This window comes from Bison bison, unplaced genomic scaffold (genome assembly GCF_000754665.1).
Source record: "Bison bison bison isolate TAMUID 2011002044 unplaced genomic scaffold, Bison_UMD1.0 scf7180017864167, whole genome shotgun sequence".
NCBI lineage: Eukaryota > Metazoa > Chordata > Mammalia > Artiodactyla > Bovidae > Bison > Bison bison.
The window spans coordinates 4,592,582-4,611,019 of NW_011494739.1; the positions used below are offsets into that span (position 1 = coordinate 4,592,582).

Sequence of the window (18,438 nt, forward strand, 5' to 3'; positions counted from 1 at the left end):
AGAGCCAGGGACACTCAAGATCTTGAGCCTGGAAGAGTGTGCAGATTTTGGGTGTCTTTTCTGGAAATTGAGAGTGAGGCAGGTAGATGGTGGTCCTGCCCATAGACTATTCTGTCCTGAGCTGGTGAGAGTCAAGTCATTGGAATAAACTGGCTTGGAACAAGCTAGGTTGAAGCTGGTTGGAGTGTCGGCTGGGAAGGGAGGCTGGGCGGGCACGGTCAGGCTGCTCCAGTGCCTGCAGCCCTAGTTACTGCTCATAGCACCTGTGAGGGCAGTACCCTCCCTGGTTTAGAAATACCCACCCCCGAGCTCACAGATAACAAAAGAGATTATAAGCAGTAACAGAGTCCTATAAATTTTTATTGATTGATAATTGATAATTTAGGCTCCCTTGGCACCATAGGGAATACCTCTTAAAGATCAGCAGGCTGTGTTGTTTGTAGGCATGAGGACCTGGCTTTAATTTTTTTTTTGTCCTCCTAGTTTGCATGTTTTCCTTCTCTCTAGTCTTCTAAACTGCTGGCACCAGCGGTAATAAATACTGATAAAATCAAAATTGATTTTTACCAGTGGACAGTTTATGCCTAGAGAGACAGCTTATACCTATATAACACAGAAGGGGGAAAAAATGAAGAACCTCCAGTGATCCGTGAAAACCTAAATGCTTTCAAACGAATCCCAGGAAAAGAATTGCTATTGGAAAGTATCGCTATTGGACTTGCAGGCTGTGTTGAGTCAGATATAACTGAATGCAGTGATAGCTCACAGCTAAATAGCCTTTCAAATTAATTTGCAAACAGGCTGTGTGTGTGTAGCATATATACCATATGTAAGTAGCTTAACATTTTTCAAATGGTGTCTATTTTTTTTTTGCACACAAAAATATATTTGCAAACTCAGGATCCACGCCAATATAGAATGCCGTTTATCATTTTCAGTTCCTTTTCTAAAGAACTGGCTCATTTACAAGTTTTTGTTTACAGTTTGTTTGTGAAATTGTTGGTAAAAAAATACCGAGAGAGGTGGATGTGGACTTGAAAGTCACCTTGAACACTTGAGTAACATCCACATTGGCAGGTGGAGAGGCCACTGCACCCCCTGTGGGTGATGGCAGTTCACTGACATGCGTCTCGCTGGAGCCTGGGGCGGGAGCAGCTTGTCTCATGGCCCCTTCCTGTTGAGGCTGTGGGGCTGGAGCAGGAGGAGCCCTAAGTAATTCATTCACTCACCAGAGTTCCCTCTCTGGAGACCTTGCACAGTGAACCTTGGGTGGCAGTCGCTGGTGCTGAGATGTGAGCAGGAATGGGGTTGTGTTCAGGAGGTCCGCCACACTGTTGGACTGATGACTCCAGCTGGGCGAGCAGGTCCCACAAGACCAGAAAGGGCACTCGGGACCCCCTGTGCCCCATGAGAAGTGGGGTCCCTCAGAGTTCCCAGCCTAGTTGGATTTGGAGAATATTCTTGTTTTTTAAAAGCCTTCTTCAGAGCTTCTCTGATGGTAACCTTGCAAGGAAAGTCGCTGCTGTGAGGATGCCCTCGCCACCCCACGCAGAGCATTTCCTCTGTGCTCCTTCATTGACTCAATCCTCATGACAACTGGGATACATTGGGGAGCAAGGGTTCTGTTTTGCCCAAGAGGAAGTGAAGCCTCCATGAGGTTAAATGGAACAACTTCTTAGAACCTCTAGTTTGGAACGAAGTTAGTCTCTGGGAAGCCTCCTGCGAGGGCCTAAGTCTCTAAGACGCTGTTTCAGCTTCAAAAACCCCTCAGAGGGGCGGTAAGAAAGGCCTCGGTGAATTAGCGGGGGCCCATCTCAGCAACACGGGCCCTTCAGGCACCTTGTCTGTGTTTGCCTTCATCCCTTCTGTAGTTGGTTTTACATACAAAGCAGACGGAGTCACGACTCTCATTCAGATGCTTCTTTATTTTTCTTTTGGAAACTAAACACACTTCAGACAGTGAAGATACATGCATTTTCCATTTTCTCATTGCCTGAAGATTGCTGTGTGACGCTCCTGGGGAATGAATTTGGGGGCTTGAGAAAGAAAATGACTAGTCTGTCTCACAAGGTGATGATGAGGCTTTCCGTGGAGGCTTTACATAACTTGTAAGTGAAACGTGAAGCAAAAACCAGCATTAAAAACCAGCATCACAGAAGGGGCCTGCTGGGGATTACAGCCGCACAGCTGCTGGTCCCAGACCCCTCCGGGAAATCACCGAAGGGGGGCCGCCACAGCAGACCCCACTAAAGCGCCTCAGCTGACAGGCAGGCCAGGGAGGCTGTGGAAGTGCACCCCCAGCAAGATAAATTCACTAACCCACTTCCTCCTGCGTCTGAATCTTCGTCAGCCGCATACCTGGTGCACATGAAACTCGGCCTCCAGGAACGTCAGGGTGCACAAGGTCCCCCACCCCCAAGTCGGCAGACCCGACCTCCCTCTGTTCACTGTAACCCCACCATGAAAAGCAAAGATTTCACTTTTATTGTCATTACAGAGGTATTTTGGAAAACTTAGAAGACATGAACACACATAAACAGTTGTGTGTAATAGTTAAAAGTGAAGCTGGTAGAGGTGGGTGAGCAGTTGTCTCAATGACTATAATGATTTTAGGTGTTCTTAATGGAAATAACTCATTAGAAAACCCAATCGGGAGGGAAGAAAGAAAGAACTAGCAACAGAAATAAAGCTATTATCATCTAACTTGCCATAAATACTTGCAATTATGATACCTGGGAATGTTGCCATGATATGGATTGCTTTGATTAAAAGATGTCAGTTGAATAAAACAGTATGGTGGGGTAATATGAATAGTCTGCTGCTGCTGAATAAATACTGATGTTTATTTTTAAACCAGAAAACATTGATCCTGTGACAATGCCCTGTTACAGTTACTCTGTCAAACCGCAGGGTGGATGTGTGTTTAATCCTTGGGCTCAGAGATGCGGGGGCAGGACAGGGGCTGGCTTCCTGTCCTGCCCACCTCTGTGTCCTGAGCCAAGGGAGCTTGGCCCTGGCTTCCGCAGGTGCGGCTGTAGCCCCTGAGGGTTTTGTTTGACTGACGCCCAACAAGTCTGGCCAGAACAGAAAAGGTTACATTATCTGTTCATTGCCCTTCAGCAACTGCCGACTAAGGGAGACAAATCAGATATCTTAACACGATTTCATTAAGGCTTAGTGCTAACAAGAATGCATAGTTTTTGTGATTTAAGATAATAAATTAGCGTGTGTGTTTCCCACATCGACTCGACATTTTTCCACGTAATACAGAAAGGTCTGGTTCTTTTTATGAACTGGGTGCCTGCATTGCCATCTTTCCTGTGTATTTTAGAAGTAAACTAAATTCATCTGTGAGCCTCTAGTGCAGCATTCATTTAAAAATATCTCTTTTTTTCCATTGATAATTTTCTTTGGATTCAAAGGTCAGAGTTTATTGTCTGTCCCACTGACACCATGTGCACAAGAACCGCCGCTTGCTCTTCACCAGCCCTCACTCAGCAAACATCGGTCAGTTTACCTTCTCAGTGTCAGAGCCTGAGTGAGATGCTGAGAAACTACTCAACAGGGATGATTGTCTTTTTGTGTTTTTCATTCGTAAGCAGCCTCAGTGAACTGACTCACTCTTCTACGTAGAGAGAAACACGCAAAATGCATTTGGTTCTCATTTCTCTTACTAGCGTTTCCTTATAAAAACACAATTTATAAGCTCCTGCCATTTGGAACTTCTTATAAGAAACTCAGAATGATCTATTTTTATTTAAATGTTCTCTTCACCTCCTCTCTCTTTGTGAAAATAAGTAGTTTCAGTAACACATGCTGTTCTTTCCATAGCTTACATCTCCCTGTCTTGAAAAAAAAGATCTCTGCAGTTTGTGATGAGGGTTTTTATCCTGACTTCGATATATGTTAACATTTTGGGGATTGAGTATTCTAAGACATGTCTTAGAATGCTTTCATTTTCATCGTTCTTATGTATTTTAAGTTGTATGACCCGTTTTGACGTGGAATGCATTTAAAAAGTTGGTGTAGGAGAGGACTCTTTACCATGGTATGTGTTGGTTATCTGATATGTAATAAATGCATGGCTGATTTTCCACCTCCCAAAGGGAAGGGGGTGGGTTTCCTTAGTGTCCAGATCAAAGGAGCCATTCATAGCATGTTCTCACATGTTCCATGTCAGCCTGATGAAACCTGCCCTGCCGAGGCGTGAACTTTCCGTACTAGCCGTCTCCGTGTTATGTTCAATAAATTCTGTGCTCTGAATGTATTTGAAGGATGCTTCAGTGTAAAATTATTTGGAATGGATGGCCTAAGAGCATTTAGACCAGATACTAGAGCCCATCACTAGCTTTCTTACTGTTCCTTGGGAACACAAAATTGGTTTAAATGAACAATCAGATATTTTGTGCCCGAAAACAGCCTTACAGAACGACTTAGGTCAAACTTCTCATTTTGCTGATGAGGAAACTTTTTGCCCAGAGAGCTTCAGCATGGTGACCAGGCCTGCAGCCCTGTGTTTCCCTGTCAGGGGAGGAGTTTGTTGTTGACTTATTGATTACTCACTGGTGTAAACTTCCTCCAAGCCTGCACACTGGGGTGGCGTTGGTCTTTTAAGTGGTGGCAGATAGTCTCCATCTTCCAGTGTTTTCATGTTAAAACATTAATGAGAACATTTGACCTCTGGAGGAAGTTACACATGCAAAGTTTCAAAAGTACTGAAACTCCAGTACTTTGGCCACCTCATGCGCAGAGTTGACTCACTGGAAAAGACTGATGCTGGGAGGGATTGGGGGCAGGAGGAAAAGGGGACGACAGAGGATGAGATGGCTGGATGGCATCACCAACTCGATGGACGTGGGTTTGCGTGAACTCCAGAGTTGGTGATGGACAGGGAGGCCTGGCGTGCTGTGATTCATGGGGTCGCAAAGAGTCGGACACGACTGAGCGACTGAACTGAACTGAACACATGCAAACGGTAAGGCTTCATGCAAGAGCGAAGAGTAGACAGCTCCTCTTCAGTGTCCTCCAGTCCAAAACCCGCTTCCCTTCTCCACAGGCTCCCCACACCCCATTTCCTGTTCAGCTCTCCCCAGAGAGGCCCTCTGTGTGCTCCTGTGTGTGCAGAGCCCTTGTGTTTTCTTACAAGCAGCAGCACACACTCCCCTCCCTGTCCTGAGCGCTACTTTTATAGAGCGTCTTAGAGATCATTTCGTGGCCACACACATCTGAATGGCTCCATGGGTCTCCCCTGCGTGATTTTTCTCAACCAGCCCTCTGAGAGGTGCACCTAAGTCATTTCTAGTCTCACTGCTGCAAACAGAGCTGCAGCAAATGCCCCTGTAAGTGAGCTGGAATATCAGGAGAGAGTTCCTGAAAGAGACCTGGGAAAGGGCGTTGCGTGCGTGCGTAGTCACTTAGTTGTATCCGACTCTGTGACGCTATGGACTGTAGCCCGCCAGGCTGCTCTGTCCATGGGATTCTCCAGGCAGAATACTGGAGTAGGTTGCCATTTCCTTCTCCAGGGGATCTTCCTGACCCAGGGATAGAACCCGCGTCTCCAGCATCTCATGCATTGGCAGGCAGATTCTTTTACCTCTGTGCCACTTGGGAAGCCCCACGGGAAAGGACGCCTGCGTGTAAAATTTGACCCCGTGACTCTACATCTTACGGAGGACATGGGGGCATGTCGCCCCAGAACTACCTCCTTTCCTCCTGTTCCTTCACCAGCATCTTGCCTTGCCCACCTTTTTGATCTTTGCTCATCAGAAGCATGCACGTGGTTTCCGAGTTTTAATTTGGGGTTTCTGTGTGTGAGGTTGAGCAGCTTTTCATGGGGTAAAGGATCAGCAGTGACATTGAAAGGCACACCCCACAAGGGGCTGATGACAGAATGACAAAAATGAAGATGCTGAGGACACATTTATGAATGTGCAAATACGAATCTACGTGATTTCACTAACAGGAAAATCACTGCAAAGAGTACAGAAGTGGACTGGGTGGGAGAGGAAATCACCCTGTGTGGCCAACAAACGGAGCTTGGACTGTTGACCCGAATCAGCAGCCCCACTACTGCACTGGTCTGAACATCACACATCACATTCCTGGGGTTCTTTGACTATGGCGTTCTAAGAGGATGCGTTTCAGCCTCCTAGTCCGGGGCGAAGCTTCCTCATATAAACGGTACTGAAAATGGTGGTAATCCATACAGGGTTAAAATCCCAGCTGTGAAATGGAAGCTTTTTTTTTTTTTCCCAAGCTTTTCATTTTGTATTGGAGTGCAGCCAATTAACAATGTGGTGATAGCTTCAGGTGCACAGTAAAGTGACCCGGGCATGCATATACATCTATCCATTCTCCCCTAAACTCCACTCCCATCCAGCCTGTCACAACACGGAGCAGAGTTCCCTGGGCTGTACCGTAGGTCCTTGTTGGTTATCCACTTTAAATATAGCAGAGAATACACGTGCATCCCAAATTCCCTAACTATCCCTTCCCCCCTGGCAACTATAGGTTCCTTCTCTCAGTCTGTGAGTCTCTTTCTGTTTTGTAAATAAGTTCATTTGTATCATTTCTTTTGAGATTCCACATATAAGGGCTGTCATATTTCTCCTCTGAGTGACTTCACCTCAGTATGACAATCTCTAGGTGAGGCCTTTTTAAACAAGAGAAGGTGCTGTGCTGAAAAAGTAACCACACCAATTTGCCATTAACTTTCATCACTGCTTAGAAGACAAATCTGCTCCCTAAGAACCTGCCGGGTCCTAAATGGGATGCACTGCATCAGACACGGAATGCCCTCAGAAATCGTACCCAGAGTCTTGACTTCCTTTTTTTTTTTTTTTCAAGTTGAACTTACGTTTTCTTAGCAATATTTGACCACTAAGGTCACTTCAAAGACCTGTGGCGGATTCACTCTGATATTTGGCAAAACTAATACAATTCTGTAAAGTTTAAAAATAAAATAAAATTGTAGTTGGGAAAAAAAAAAAAAAGAAGCAAAGAAATAGCAAAACTTTGGAGAAACACAAAATGAGTGTTATGGACTTCTGGAAAAATGTACCTTTATGCTTCTTCAAAAATGTTAGGAAAATGTGTATGGGGGCAGGACTCTTTAAAATCAAGCCAAGGCCCACTGTCGTATTTTAAGCCTCTCTTTGCAGTCACATCGCCAGTTCTAAACGTGACTCCAAACTCCGTTAGGAATGATAAAGTCATCAAAGGATAGCCATCCAGTCCCCGTGTCCCTGTCATGTGTGTGATAAGTTGTTTCAGTCATGTCTGACTCTTTGCAACCCTGTGGACTGTAGCCCACCAGGCTCCTCTGTCCACAGGATTCTCTAGGCAAAAACACTGGAGTCGGTTGCCACGCCCTTCTCCAGGGGATCTTCCTGACCCAGGGATCAAACTGCATCTCTTACGTCTCCTGCATTGGCAGGTGGGTTCTTTACCACTAGTGCCACCTGGGAAGCCTGTGGCCCCATCATACCCTCAGTATTTCTCCTAAGTCTCAGACATTGAGGACAAGCGAGGTTTACAGACATTGGCTGAGACTGCCGGCTCTAAGGCACCTTCCCAAGCCCACCACCGCTGTCCCCAGTTCTCTGTCCCTTTATTGGATTAAAAGCAATTTGAAGGGACATTCTAGGTTCTGTCATTGGATTTGGCCTTGTGGTATTTTTAATTTTGTTTTTTAACCCGAGCATTTCATTTAATAGTATTAACAGCCAAATAGTTCTAACAGGCTCATAATGAAAACCAGCAGACCCTCATCACTCCTGGCTTCCATTGCCTAGAGGCAGCTGTTTTTAGCACTAATTTCTTCTGGTAATTAACCTCTATATTTCTGAATAGTGTGCATGTGCTGCTTTTTTCTTGATTTTTCATGTCTAGATACTATTTCTTGATTTCCTTCTAAGGAAGATAAGGGTTTAGCTCCAATAACCTTTCTCCCCACCCCTGTCTACAGCACAGTCTCCTCTCCTGTCCCTCTCTGCGTGTCATGCCATCATACTGGCTATGCAAGTACCCTTATGCATGGTTGTTGTTCAGTTGCTAAGTTGTGACCCCATGGACTGCAGCACACCAGGCTTCCCTGTCCTTCACTATCTCCCAGAGTGTGCTCAAACTCATGTTCATTGGGTTAACAATGCCATCTAACCATCTTATCCTCTGTTGCCCCCTTCTCCTCTTGCCCTCAATCTTTCCCAGCATCAGGGTCTTTTTTAATGAGTCAGCTCTTTGCATCAGGTGGCCAAAGTATTGGAGCTTCAGCTTCAGCATCAGTCCTTCCAGGGAATATTCAGGGTTGATTTCCTTTAGGATTGACTAGTTTGATCTCCTTGCTGTCCAAGGGATTCTCAAGAGTCTCCTCCAGTAACACAATTTGAAAGCATCGATTCTTTGGTGCTCAGCCTTCTTTATGGTTCAGCTCTCACATCTGTACATGACTACTGGTGAAACTATGGCTTTGATTAGATGGACCTTTGTTGGCAAAGTGATGTCTCTGCTTTTTAATATGCTGTCTAGGTTTGTCATAGCTTCCCTTCCAAGGAAAATATCCTTCACAGCTCTGCCTTGTATGTTTTATGAGTGTATGTATCCAGGACCTTTCGCCCCTCCCCCAGAATAACTGCATCTTAGTGTTTTGTTTGCTTAGTCTATGTATCTCTAATGAATTCAGCCTCCAACTCTGACAGAAGTATAAGTCTCTTTAGTACTTTCGCATATTGGGTAGCCTGTGATTTTTATGTTTGTGTGTTTTCTTAGAAAGCTCCCTCCTAGGACCTCTGCATCCCTTGCTATTCTCTGGACTGATATCTTTAGGCCTGCTGCCCAGCTCTCATCCCAGGAGGGCCCTTTCTTCCCTTTCATCTTGGGAGCTTCCTTTGTTCTTTTCTGGGTGGGTTTCTTGTTTTCTGGGTCTCTTGCTTTCTCCTTCTTGTTTTACTACCTGCTGAAGAACGTGGCAGCATGTATCCTTTAGCAGATTTCTAATGGAGAAGTAAGGGTGAGATCATTTTTCTGAGAATTTCACATTTCTGGAAGTGCTCTATTCTGCCCTCCTACTTGGTTGATAGTTGTAGTGGGTATAGTAATCAAGGTTGGGAATCATTTAGAGGATTTTGAAGCATCGTTCACTGATTGCCAGTTTCCAGTGTTGCCCATAAGAAGTCAGAGGCTGTTTTAATGTGTGATCCTTTTTCTATTTCTGCAGAAATTCTTCAATCTCCAATGTTCTTTTGATTTTTTCTTTCTGTTAATGTATTTATCATTTTCAAGACTTCTTTCTTTTCCAGTTATTCTTATTTGTTTATGGCCAGCTGCTGTTGCTAGATGTATATGCTTTCTTTTCATTGAGGATATTATAGTTCTTTTGCTGTTGTTCTAGAAGCTTCTGTTTTGTTGTTCTATAAGAGAGACTAAAAAATGGTGGTGGTCTTTAAAAAGTTAATGTGCTTTTCACTGAGGAAAGTATCGTCTTTGTTGTGGGTCTATCCCCTGCATTATCTACTACCTACTACTTGCTTTGGGCTAGGTTTGTGTCTCTGCCACTTTGGAGGTTTTCTCAAATGCCTGGTGATTCTTGACATCCTTGGGTATTTATTTTTTGTTGTTTAGTTGCTAAGTCACGTCTGACTCTTTTGTGACCCCGTGGACTGTAGCCCACCAGACTCCTCTGTCCATGGGATTTCCCAGGCAAGAATACCAAAGTGAGTTGTCGTTTCCTTCTTGAGGGGATCTTCCCTACCAAGGGATCAAACCCGTGTCTCCTGAATTGGCAGGTGGATTCTTTACCACTGAGCCACCAGGGAAGCAGGTATTTTTAGTGAAGCCCTAAAAAGCTGATGGGAAGGTGCATGGGGAAGGTGGGATTTGTTGAACTGTGGGTTTCAATGAAAGCTAACTCATTAGGGACCTAACAGATACCTTGTTGAGCAATTTCTAGCTGTCAGTACCTGTAGTTGGTTTAGCTGGGGCTCATTTCTCTAAAGAGGAATCTTACAGTCTCCTGCCTGGCAGCAGAAGTCTGGCCATCATCCCTTAACAAGGAAGAGAATGTACAGCTTCACTGTTTCATGTTTCACTTCATTTTTAGCTTATACCTTGTCCTTGCCCTAAATAGTTTCCATGTCCAAAGATACTCTGATTAAACTGCTGGTTGTTAGAGGGGTTAGGGACAGGATCTGGGGGGCAAAACTCCTTTTATAGACTTGCAAATGGTCCTCCGGTTTTCAGCCCTACTGCTGTCCTGCTTCTGAGTTGCCTTGGCCCACCAATTCCTTAGCCTTCAGGGCACAGTGGACGCATCTCTGAGCTCCACCTCTCAGCCAACCCGCCAGCTCTATTCTTTGACTTTCTCGTAGCCTACTACAGAAAGGGGCCCATCCGTGTTCCAGATCCCAGAATTTTCCTCTTGTTGGCTGTTGTCTCTTTTCCTTTTTTATCTGTGTGATTTTGTGGTGTTTTATTCTTTTCCTGACATTTACTGGGATTTCAGAAGAAAGTAGAGGGAAAAGCATGTGTTCTACCTGGGCACTTTAGCCAGAAGCTTGGCAGACCTTCATGGTGGATGCTAAGTCAATATTTATAGGTCTTATTAAGCAGACATGGCTGATTTTAACACAAGCAATAAACCACCTAAGTTTTTTGTTAATTTATTTTCTCCTAAGGTATTAAAAAAATACCAGATGTAGGAGGAAGAGTAGTACATTATTAATTAATAGCCTTTAGGAAATAAATGTGACATCACTGAGAAAAGACCCAACCTCACCAAGTTTCCTAGTTTAAAGCCATTCCTCTTAGACTATGTTGTTGATTCCTCTTGAATCACTTGCCAGTTATGGTCTTTCCTGTTGCAGATGGGTGGCTCCAGGAATTATTATCAGATGTCAGCTCATTTTGCTCATGGGGGAACTGGAGCAGCAAGAACATGGAGTCTAAGGTGCATGTGTGAGGCTGAGGGTGTCCTCAGGCTCCATGACCTCTGTTAAGTATGAAAAACCTGAGGTGGGTTCTCAGGGGATCCTGTGTTGGGTGCTGTGACCCCCTCTCCTGGAACAGCAGTTGTACCTAATGTCCTTCCTAGAGAGAGTCTGGCTAGTACAAAATAGGTATCTTCAAGTTCACAGAGTTCTGCTTTGTCCATCTTATTAAAAAAAACAAAATTCCAAGCTGGTATTTAAGGAATGTGGTTATCATCTTGATGCTTGAATGCAGAGCACTTCCAGGCAGTTCTCAGAGCATTTCTTCATTTAACCAGTGTTTATTGAGCCCCTACTCTGTGCCAGGCTCTGTTTCACACCCAGGGGGACAGTGGGGAACCAGACAGACAAGGGTCGGCTGTCAAGGAACTCTTCCTCTAGAGGAGAGAGTAGTAGTGTCAGTCAATCAGCTGTGTCCAACTCTTTGCGACCCCGTGGACTGTAGCCCACCAGGTTCCTCTGTCCATGGAATTCTCCAGGCAAGAAGACTGGAGTGGGTTGCCATTTCCCCTCTCCAGGGGCTCTTCCCAACCCAGGGATTGAACCTGGGTCTCCTGCATTGCAGGCGGATTCCTTACCATCTGAGCCACCAGGGAAGCCCCTAGAGGAGAGAGGCTGACAAGAAAGAAGGAAACCAACAAATAGGGTATTTGAGATCCTGAAAATTGCTGTGGTGGGATAAAAAGGATGCCCTGGTGGGCAGTGACACAGTGGGGTGAAGTGAGCAGAATGCTCCAGGCAGAGGGGGGATCAGAGGCAAAGAACCTGAGAGGGACCACATTCAGGACAGCAGCGGGGCGGCTGGCTGGGGCTGATGGAGGATGGAGGTGGCCAAAGGGGTCTCAGGGGAATCCGGGGGTCACAGGAGGGCCGGCCTCGAATATGAAAAGTTGAGTCCTAGGGAATATTGGCAGGTAATTGACTCCTGGGCTCACGTCCGTGTGATGGTGGTTATGTATGACAAGGCAAAGGCTGTCTGTCACTTAAGGCCTTAAGGAACAGACTGGGGGTCTCACACTGCTGCCCAGGTGACCCTCTCTGAGCAGAGCAGCCCCTCCCCAGCCGGCTCCACTAATGGCTGGGAGGGGGTCCAGGCCGGGCTGGCACTGATGTTAGTCCCTCCCTGCGGCCGGAGGCTCTGCCCCTCCCTGCTCCCGGCTGCGTCACGGGCCCCAGGGACCAGAGCCACTGCGTCACCTTGAGCTGCGTGGCTCAGGCCAGCTGCACCGCTGGGAGACTGAGCACATTCGTTTAGAGAAAGCAAAGAAATAACTTCTGTTGATAATCAGCATCTGTTAGTTAATAGGCCTCTGAGAGCTGTAGACAATTTAAACTTTTTATTAAAAAAGAAAAAAGCTCATTTACCCTCCTGGGAGCCTGTGCTATGAAATTATAAACTGCACAGGTTTTTTTTTTAAAACGTGACTGAACATACAATGGAGAACATTAATTTTGTTTTGTTTTGAATGAGAACTGTTGGCTTTACTTTCCCCTCTTCTGATTAAAGCTATCTTGAGTTCTCTGTGGAAGGTCCAGACATAATGATAAGGTGGGTCCCCAGCCCTGGAAGAGTCCCCTCAGTCCTCTGGGTAGAAACCCACCCCTCACTGGAGCCCAGAGTCTGGGAAGCTTGGCTTCTTGCCCTGGAGAAAAGACCCTGGAACTTTCTGTCAGCAATGAGTGGGCTTTCCCAGGTGATGCTAATGGTAAAGAACCCATCTGCCAACGCAGGAGATGTGGATTCGATCCCTGGGTCAGGAAGATCCCCTGGAGGAGAGCATAGCAACCCACTCCAGTATTCTTGCCTGGAGAATCCCATGGACAGAGGAGCCTGATGGGCTATGGTCCCTAGGGTCGCAAAGTGTCAGACACGACTGAAGCAACTTAGCACACACACATCGAATGTTCCAGAACCAGGAAGCCCAGGATGGGAGGGTGCTTCCATCTCGTCCCTGGGGCCAGGAACCTTCTCTCTTCCTCAGCATAGGCTTCCTAATTAGGGGAGGCTCAGTCATGTCCTCCAAAGCAGCCCTGAACTGCTTTCTTCAAACACAGTCATGACTCCCACCCCTGCCAGGAACCGGTGCCCCAGTAGGACGCCACGAGTCAGAAGCTCTGCACTCAGGCTCTTGGGGCTCAGCTGTGGGGGCCTGGGGCTGATCCCTCTCTCCTCCAAGCCTGGGTTCTCTCTGCTAGTTGCAGAGTCCCACTCTACACTGTGGGGTGCCCCCCTCATGGGATGCCTCACCAGGCACATGGCAGTGCCTTCTTTGCTGGTGAAGGTTAACTGCGATCACTAGCTTTGGTTCACCCAACCATATGCATCCCGGTGCTACTGAGCACCAGGTATGGCTGTACCAGTTGGAAAAGATCCCGGTGACTGATTCAGTCCTTCCCTCGAGGCAGAGAATAAACACGGATAAATCTGACAGTGATCAGCAAGCATTATAAGGAACATAAAGCAGAGTGATGGGGTGGATAGAGAGGAGAGCAGGAAACGGAGGCTGCCTTGGGGGTGGGGGGTGGAATATTCATGTGGCTTCCCCAAGGAGGTGGCGCGCAGTCTGAGATGTGAATGAAAGGAGTTGCATCTCTGTGATCTGGGGGAGGAGGCACCGGGTGGCAACAATGACACGTGCAAAGGTCCTGGGGCACGAAACAGCTTGGCGTGGTCAGGAGACAGAAGCACACCCAGGGCAGCCAGGGTAGCCGGTGGTATGTCCAGACCTGGGATTTTATTCTGTGTGTGCTGGAAGCCCCTGGAGAGCTTTAATTAGCACAGGGCAGTGGTGTGAACTGAAGGAGCAACACAGAGAGAGCTAGGGTTCACCTCCACTGGTTTTATTCTCTTTCACATGTTCTCCACAAGATACTTCACTTCCTTTCTTTAGAACCATAATCCCCTTGGTTGACTTTAATAACCAGCAGGAACATTTTTCAGGCTGTTTAATTTTATTAAAAGATTCAAATTTGATGATAAATGGCAGTATGGCTGCCTCAAGCCTCGGATACAAGACTTGCTCAGCCATGGACATGTTCCCGCCACCCACCCTCATCCCCACCAGGAACATAGACACACGCAACCCCCACCGTGATGCAGTCTGAGACTGTAAATAATCTAATTATTTCTTGTACTTTGGTAAATATGCCAGGAACACTCATAGCTCTCTGAGACCTATAGAGAATATTAACTTGGTGGTTTTTTTTTTTTTTTTAATAAAGAAGAATGGGTAGATAAGTTAGCAATTTCAGCAGACTGATTGAACCCCACACTGTTGAACAGAGGACAAGGCCCTCTGAAAGCATCATTAGCCTCACAGACAATTGTTCAAGATCTGCGATAAGAGCCATAGATAGATAGGATTCTAGGATTCAGGCAGAGGAAGGAGGGTGTGACTCATCAGCACAGCGTCCCGGAAACCCTTGAGCCCACCAGGAGGCCAGTTAATTTCGCGGTGTACAGACGAGGCCCTGGGAACACAGGCAGGGTCCCTGGAGAGGCACAGCGTGTCCCCACCATGATGACAGCTCCCTCTGAACTGAGAGCATGGGCACAGCAGCACTGCAGCAGGCAGGCTGGGCACGGTGTGGCTCTCCAGCTCATCCTCCAGACACTGCTGGGCAGCCCAGTGACCCTCGGATGGTCCCAGAGATGCACCGGAGGTTTCTCTCCCTCCTTGTCAGCCAAGCACAGGGAATCTTGAAAACAGAGGATGCCAGTGCAGGCCTAATTACAGAGCACGTTAGTGTTACCGCTGTCATTAGTATTAATTACTTTCCAAAGGCTGGAAACACTGCTTTCCTCCAAAGACCTGGCCCCGGCCGCTAGCTCCACGCACTGGTGTACGGGGTGGGCAAGGGAGGCCGAGCTTCTAGGCTCAGATGGGGCTGCCTTGATTTGCTCCCTGGCCCAGGAGGGCTCAATTTCTCTGCACATGCTGTTGACAGCTTGAGGCCTGACTCGCAGAAGCACAGGCGGGCGCAGACAAACGCCAGCAGTCACAACTCAAGAAAGCCGAGTTGCCCCCAAAGAGAGACGAGCCCCTGCCGGCGAGCTGAGTTGTGCTGAAAGCCCGAAGCAGCATCTTTAATTCATGGCTTGGTTTTGAGTTGGTATTGCTAAATGCAAATTAATAATCTTTAAACAGCAACCCACAGACTCAGGAGAACTGTGGCAGCATGCACGCGGAGAACCGTGTTCCCAGTTCACTGAATCCTGGGGCTCCAGGAGAGAACTGAGGCACCATCGGGCAGGGAGATGGGCGTAGTCCACTCCTCGGACTACCCAGGAAAATCAGACTGAGCATGTAGAAACTCGGAGCAGGTGACTTTGCTGCCAGGCCTGAGTTTGTGGTCGTGACTTAAGTTGCTGGCCGTGGTGCAGACCCTGCAGGTGCTGAGCTGACGCAGCCAGGCTGTATCACTGTCCAGGACAGCCATGGGTGTAGGAGTCTATGGCCAGGAGGGAGTCCACGGGCCAGACGAGTGTCCTGAGGCACCAGCTGGAAGTATATACCTATTTCACAACCACTGGAAGAAGGCCGGCCTGAGGACCAGGAGTAGGACAGGGAGAGGGGCCGCGTGGGGACATGGTGTCCCACCGCGGACAGGCGTCTGCAGCCGAGCCCCGTGCTGCGGGGAGAAGCCCCAGGTCACGCTGTCACAGAGCACCAGGGGTGCTTGATAGGAGGTGGGCCGCTTCTCCGGAGTGTCGGGACTTGAGCCGTCGGTGGGCCTTTGTCCAATGAAGAGCAGGCTTTGCCCAAGGGGGTCCCGCTCCATCCTGAACAGCTCATACTCCACGTGGGGCAGCCTGATGCCCAGTGGCAGGCACCCATTGGTGGCAGTGATGTCACGCTCAGCTCCCAGGGCCCAAGCCCCTGGGCCCCCGCAGCTGCTCGGTTCAGAGAAGTTGAGCATAGCCGTGGTGACCCGGTCCATGGGGGTGACGCGGGCCCTTGTGACCTGGAACACCAGCTCAGTGCCACCTCGAACCTTGACGGATGGTGTGCCCTTGGTATAGTGGCCGGCCGCATAGACAGTGAAGGTGGGCTGCCGGCAGGTGGGGTCTGAGAAGTGGTGGTAATATCCTTCCCAGGATCGGTTGTGACCGTGGAAGGTGAAGAGCCTGGTGAGGAAGAGCACGGCGGGGCGTACCTCGCACCCGGGGCTGACCCAGTGGCCGCCCAGGCGCAGAGGCAGGGCCGCCTGAGGGGGCAGCACGGGTGGGTGGTGCTCGTCAGAGCGGGCGATGAGGCTGCAGGCTGGACAGGGGTGGGCATGGTGCTGGCAGAGACAAAGGGGAAGGGGGTGACGTCAGAGGTGGGGTGCCAGGGTGTGCCTGGAGTGGGCTGGCTCGTAATCCCACCCACCGCCCCCGCACCCATCACTTCCTTCATTCCTGCCTCCAGCCCCGTGGTCACTTTACTCTTCTTGAACCTCTGTCAGCTCCTCCATCCTCTAGGCCTTTGCACCTGCTGCTGCTTCCACCTGGACCCCACCTTCCCCTCCGCCCCAACACGTGGCCTGACTGCCCTCTTCCCAACCTCTAAGTCTCAGCTCAGAGACCGGCCTCAGAGAGACCTCTTCTGACCTCGCCTTGGATGGTGGCCCTCAGAGATGCACCATCCCCTCTTTCCTCTTCTCTCCGCCCCTACCCCTTCATTGGACAGTAAGCTCCAGAGAGCCAGACCGTCTCTCCCTGGCTGTTATACCCCCAGCCGCGCAAGGTTCCTGTTCACAGCAGGTGTATTGGGTGAAGGAAGGAAGGAGAGATGGAACTTGTATCCTGGGATTTGAAAGGAGGTGTCCTTTCCCATACCTGGCCTGCTTGGTCCTAAAATCTGACCATTAACATTTACTATCCTTCTTGCCTGTAGTTACTCCCTTCACTCCCAACTCATTCTTTGTTAGGTGCTTCTTAAGGGCCAAGAGCTGTGCTGAGCGCATTCCACGCGCTGTTACTTTAGAGCCGCTAAAATTCTCATGCCCCCAGACCTGCTTGCTGAGGGTCTGTGCTGAGGTGTGGCTGAAAAGTTGGCAAAGTGATGAGACACAAAGATGTTCATTCCTGTGTTGTTTAGAACTGGAAACCCAGTCCCCACTGCACTGTCACGTGAGGGCACGGTCCTCAGTTGTCTGAGGCTGTGGGTTTGTTTTCCTCTCGCTTTGGCCTTATTTACAGTTGCCTCTGCCTTATAAATTCTCATGAGTTGGGTTTACAGTAAAACACGTCAACAGGAAGCAGATGCTGAACCAAATTGCGTGGGAGGAGTCAGTCTGCTTTTGGAGTGAAAAAGCTCAGTCCAGGCCAAGAAGAAACAAGATACTGACTTTTTTTTTTTTTTAAAGGGAGCTGCTGCCCAGAATTTAGTTGAGAGCATCATTCTGAAAGGTAAATGTCCTGGAACAGCCTCTTGTCAAAGCAAGCATCTCTAGCTTTAGCTGCTCCAGAAGGGGACTCAGGGCCAAGGGCGTACAACAGGGCCAGGAAGGGAAATGCTTCTTGAGGGTCCAGCTGGGAAAACAGATCCAATTTTTTTTTCTTGCCAAAAAAAAACAAAAAACAAAAAACATATTTCCACAGATTGCTGCTGGGTGAGTCTCATGCCAAACAAGGGGCATTTGGGAGTTCTGATTTAGAAAGGAAATATTGGATGAGTGAGAACTTTTTTTTTTCTTATTTATTTCTATGATGAACCTACACTTGCCCGGAATTCTACTTCTATCATACAGAAAATGATATTCTTTTTGTTTTGGGGGATTTTGACCCAGAGGACCTGAAGGCACTTGGCACTGCTAAATAAATGGCTACAGAAGTGTTTATAACAAAGAAGCAAGAAAGCTGGGTAGTTAGCTGGAGTGCTGGTAATTGGAGTGCTGGCTGATAAGAGTCTCCTCTAATTTAGGCATTTTAACCCACATTCCAATTGTTGTTACACTAATGTGTATGGACAGGACATAATGTATTATATCAAAATAATCTCTGGGCTGCCTTTCTCCCTCAAAGGATATCTTTTGCATACAGGCTATCTGGGGATGCTGGCTGATGATCTGGGGCAACCAGTCTTCTGCAATGGCAGAGACAAATGGAGAACAGGCACGACTGGAAGCTGAGAGAGGGGGAGAGAGAGCATTTCCTTCTCCGGTGCTCTGGAAGAGGGTGGAAGGAAATACCCATCTCCCTCAAAAAGCCTTCCCGGGCATCACTGTGCACAGGTCCGGAGTTGCATGTGTTAATACACAAGACTCTGGCCAGCAGAATTCACACTTGTGTGCAAGCCAAACGCCTTCTGATTTAAGCTTGTAACATAAAGTTATACCAACAACACAGAACAGTTTCTAATTAACCCCTAGAGGTGACACCAGGCTTAGATGATTTTGGTCGATTAGGACTCTATATCCAGGCAATGAATTTGGGGATCAAATTGGCTTTAAATTAACTTCTAAAAATGTT

General features: G+C 47.8%; 1 protein-coding gene across 1 annotated transcript in view; it reads right to left on the reverse strand.

Moving 5' to 3' along the window:
- Positions 1-15,503: 15,503 nt before the first annotated feature.
- The window catches only part of APCDD1L (adenomatosis polyposis coli down-regulated 1-like), a 17,925-nt gene continuing 14,990 nt past the window's right edge, over positions 15,504-18,438 (reverse strand). The window contains exon 5 of the mRNA XM_010841905.1: positions 15,504-16,268. Coding sequence (XP_010840207.1) covers positions 15,504-16,268 — 765 coding nt within the window. The remainder of the gene's footprint in view (positions 16,269-18,438) is intronic.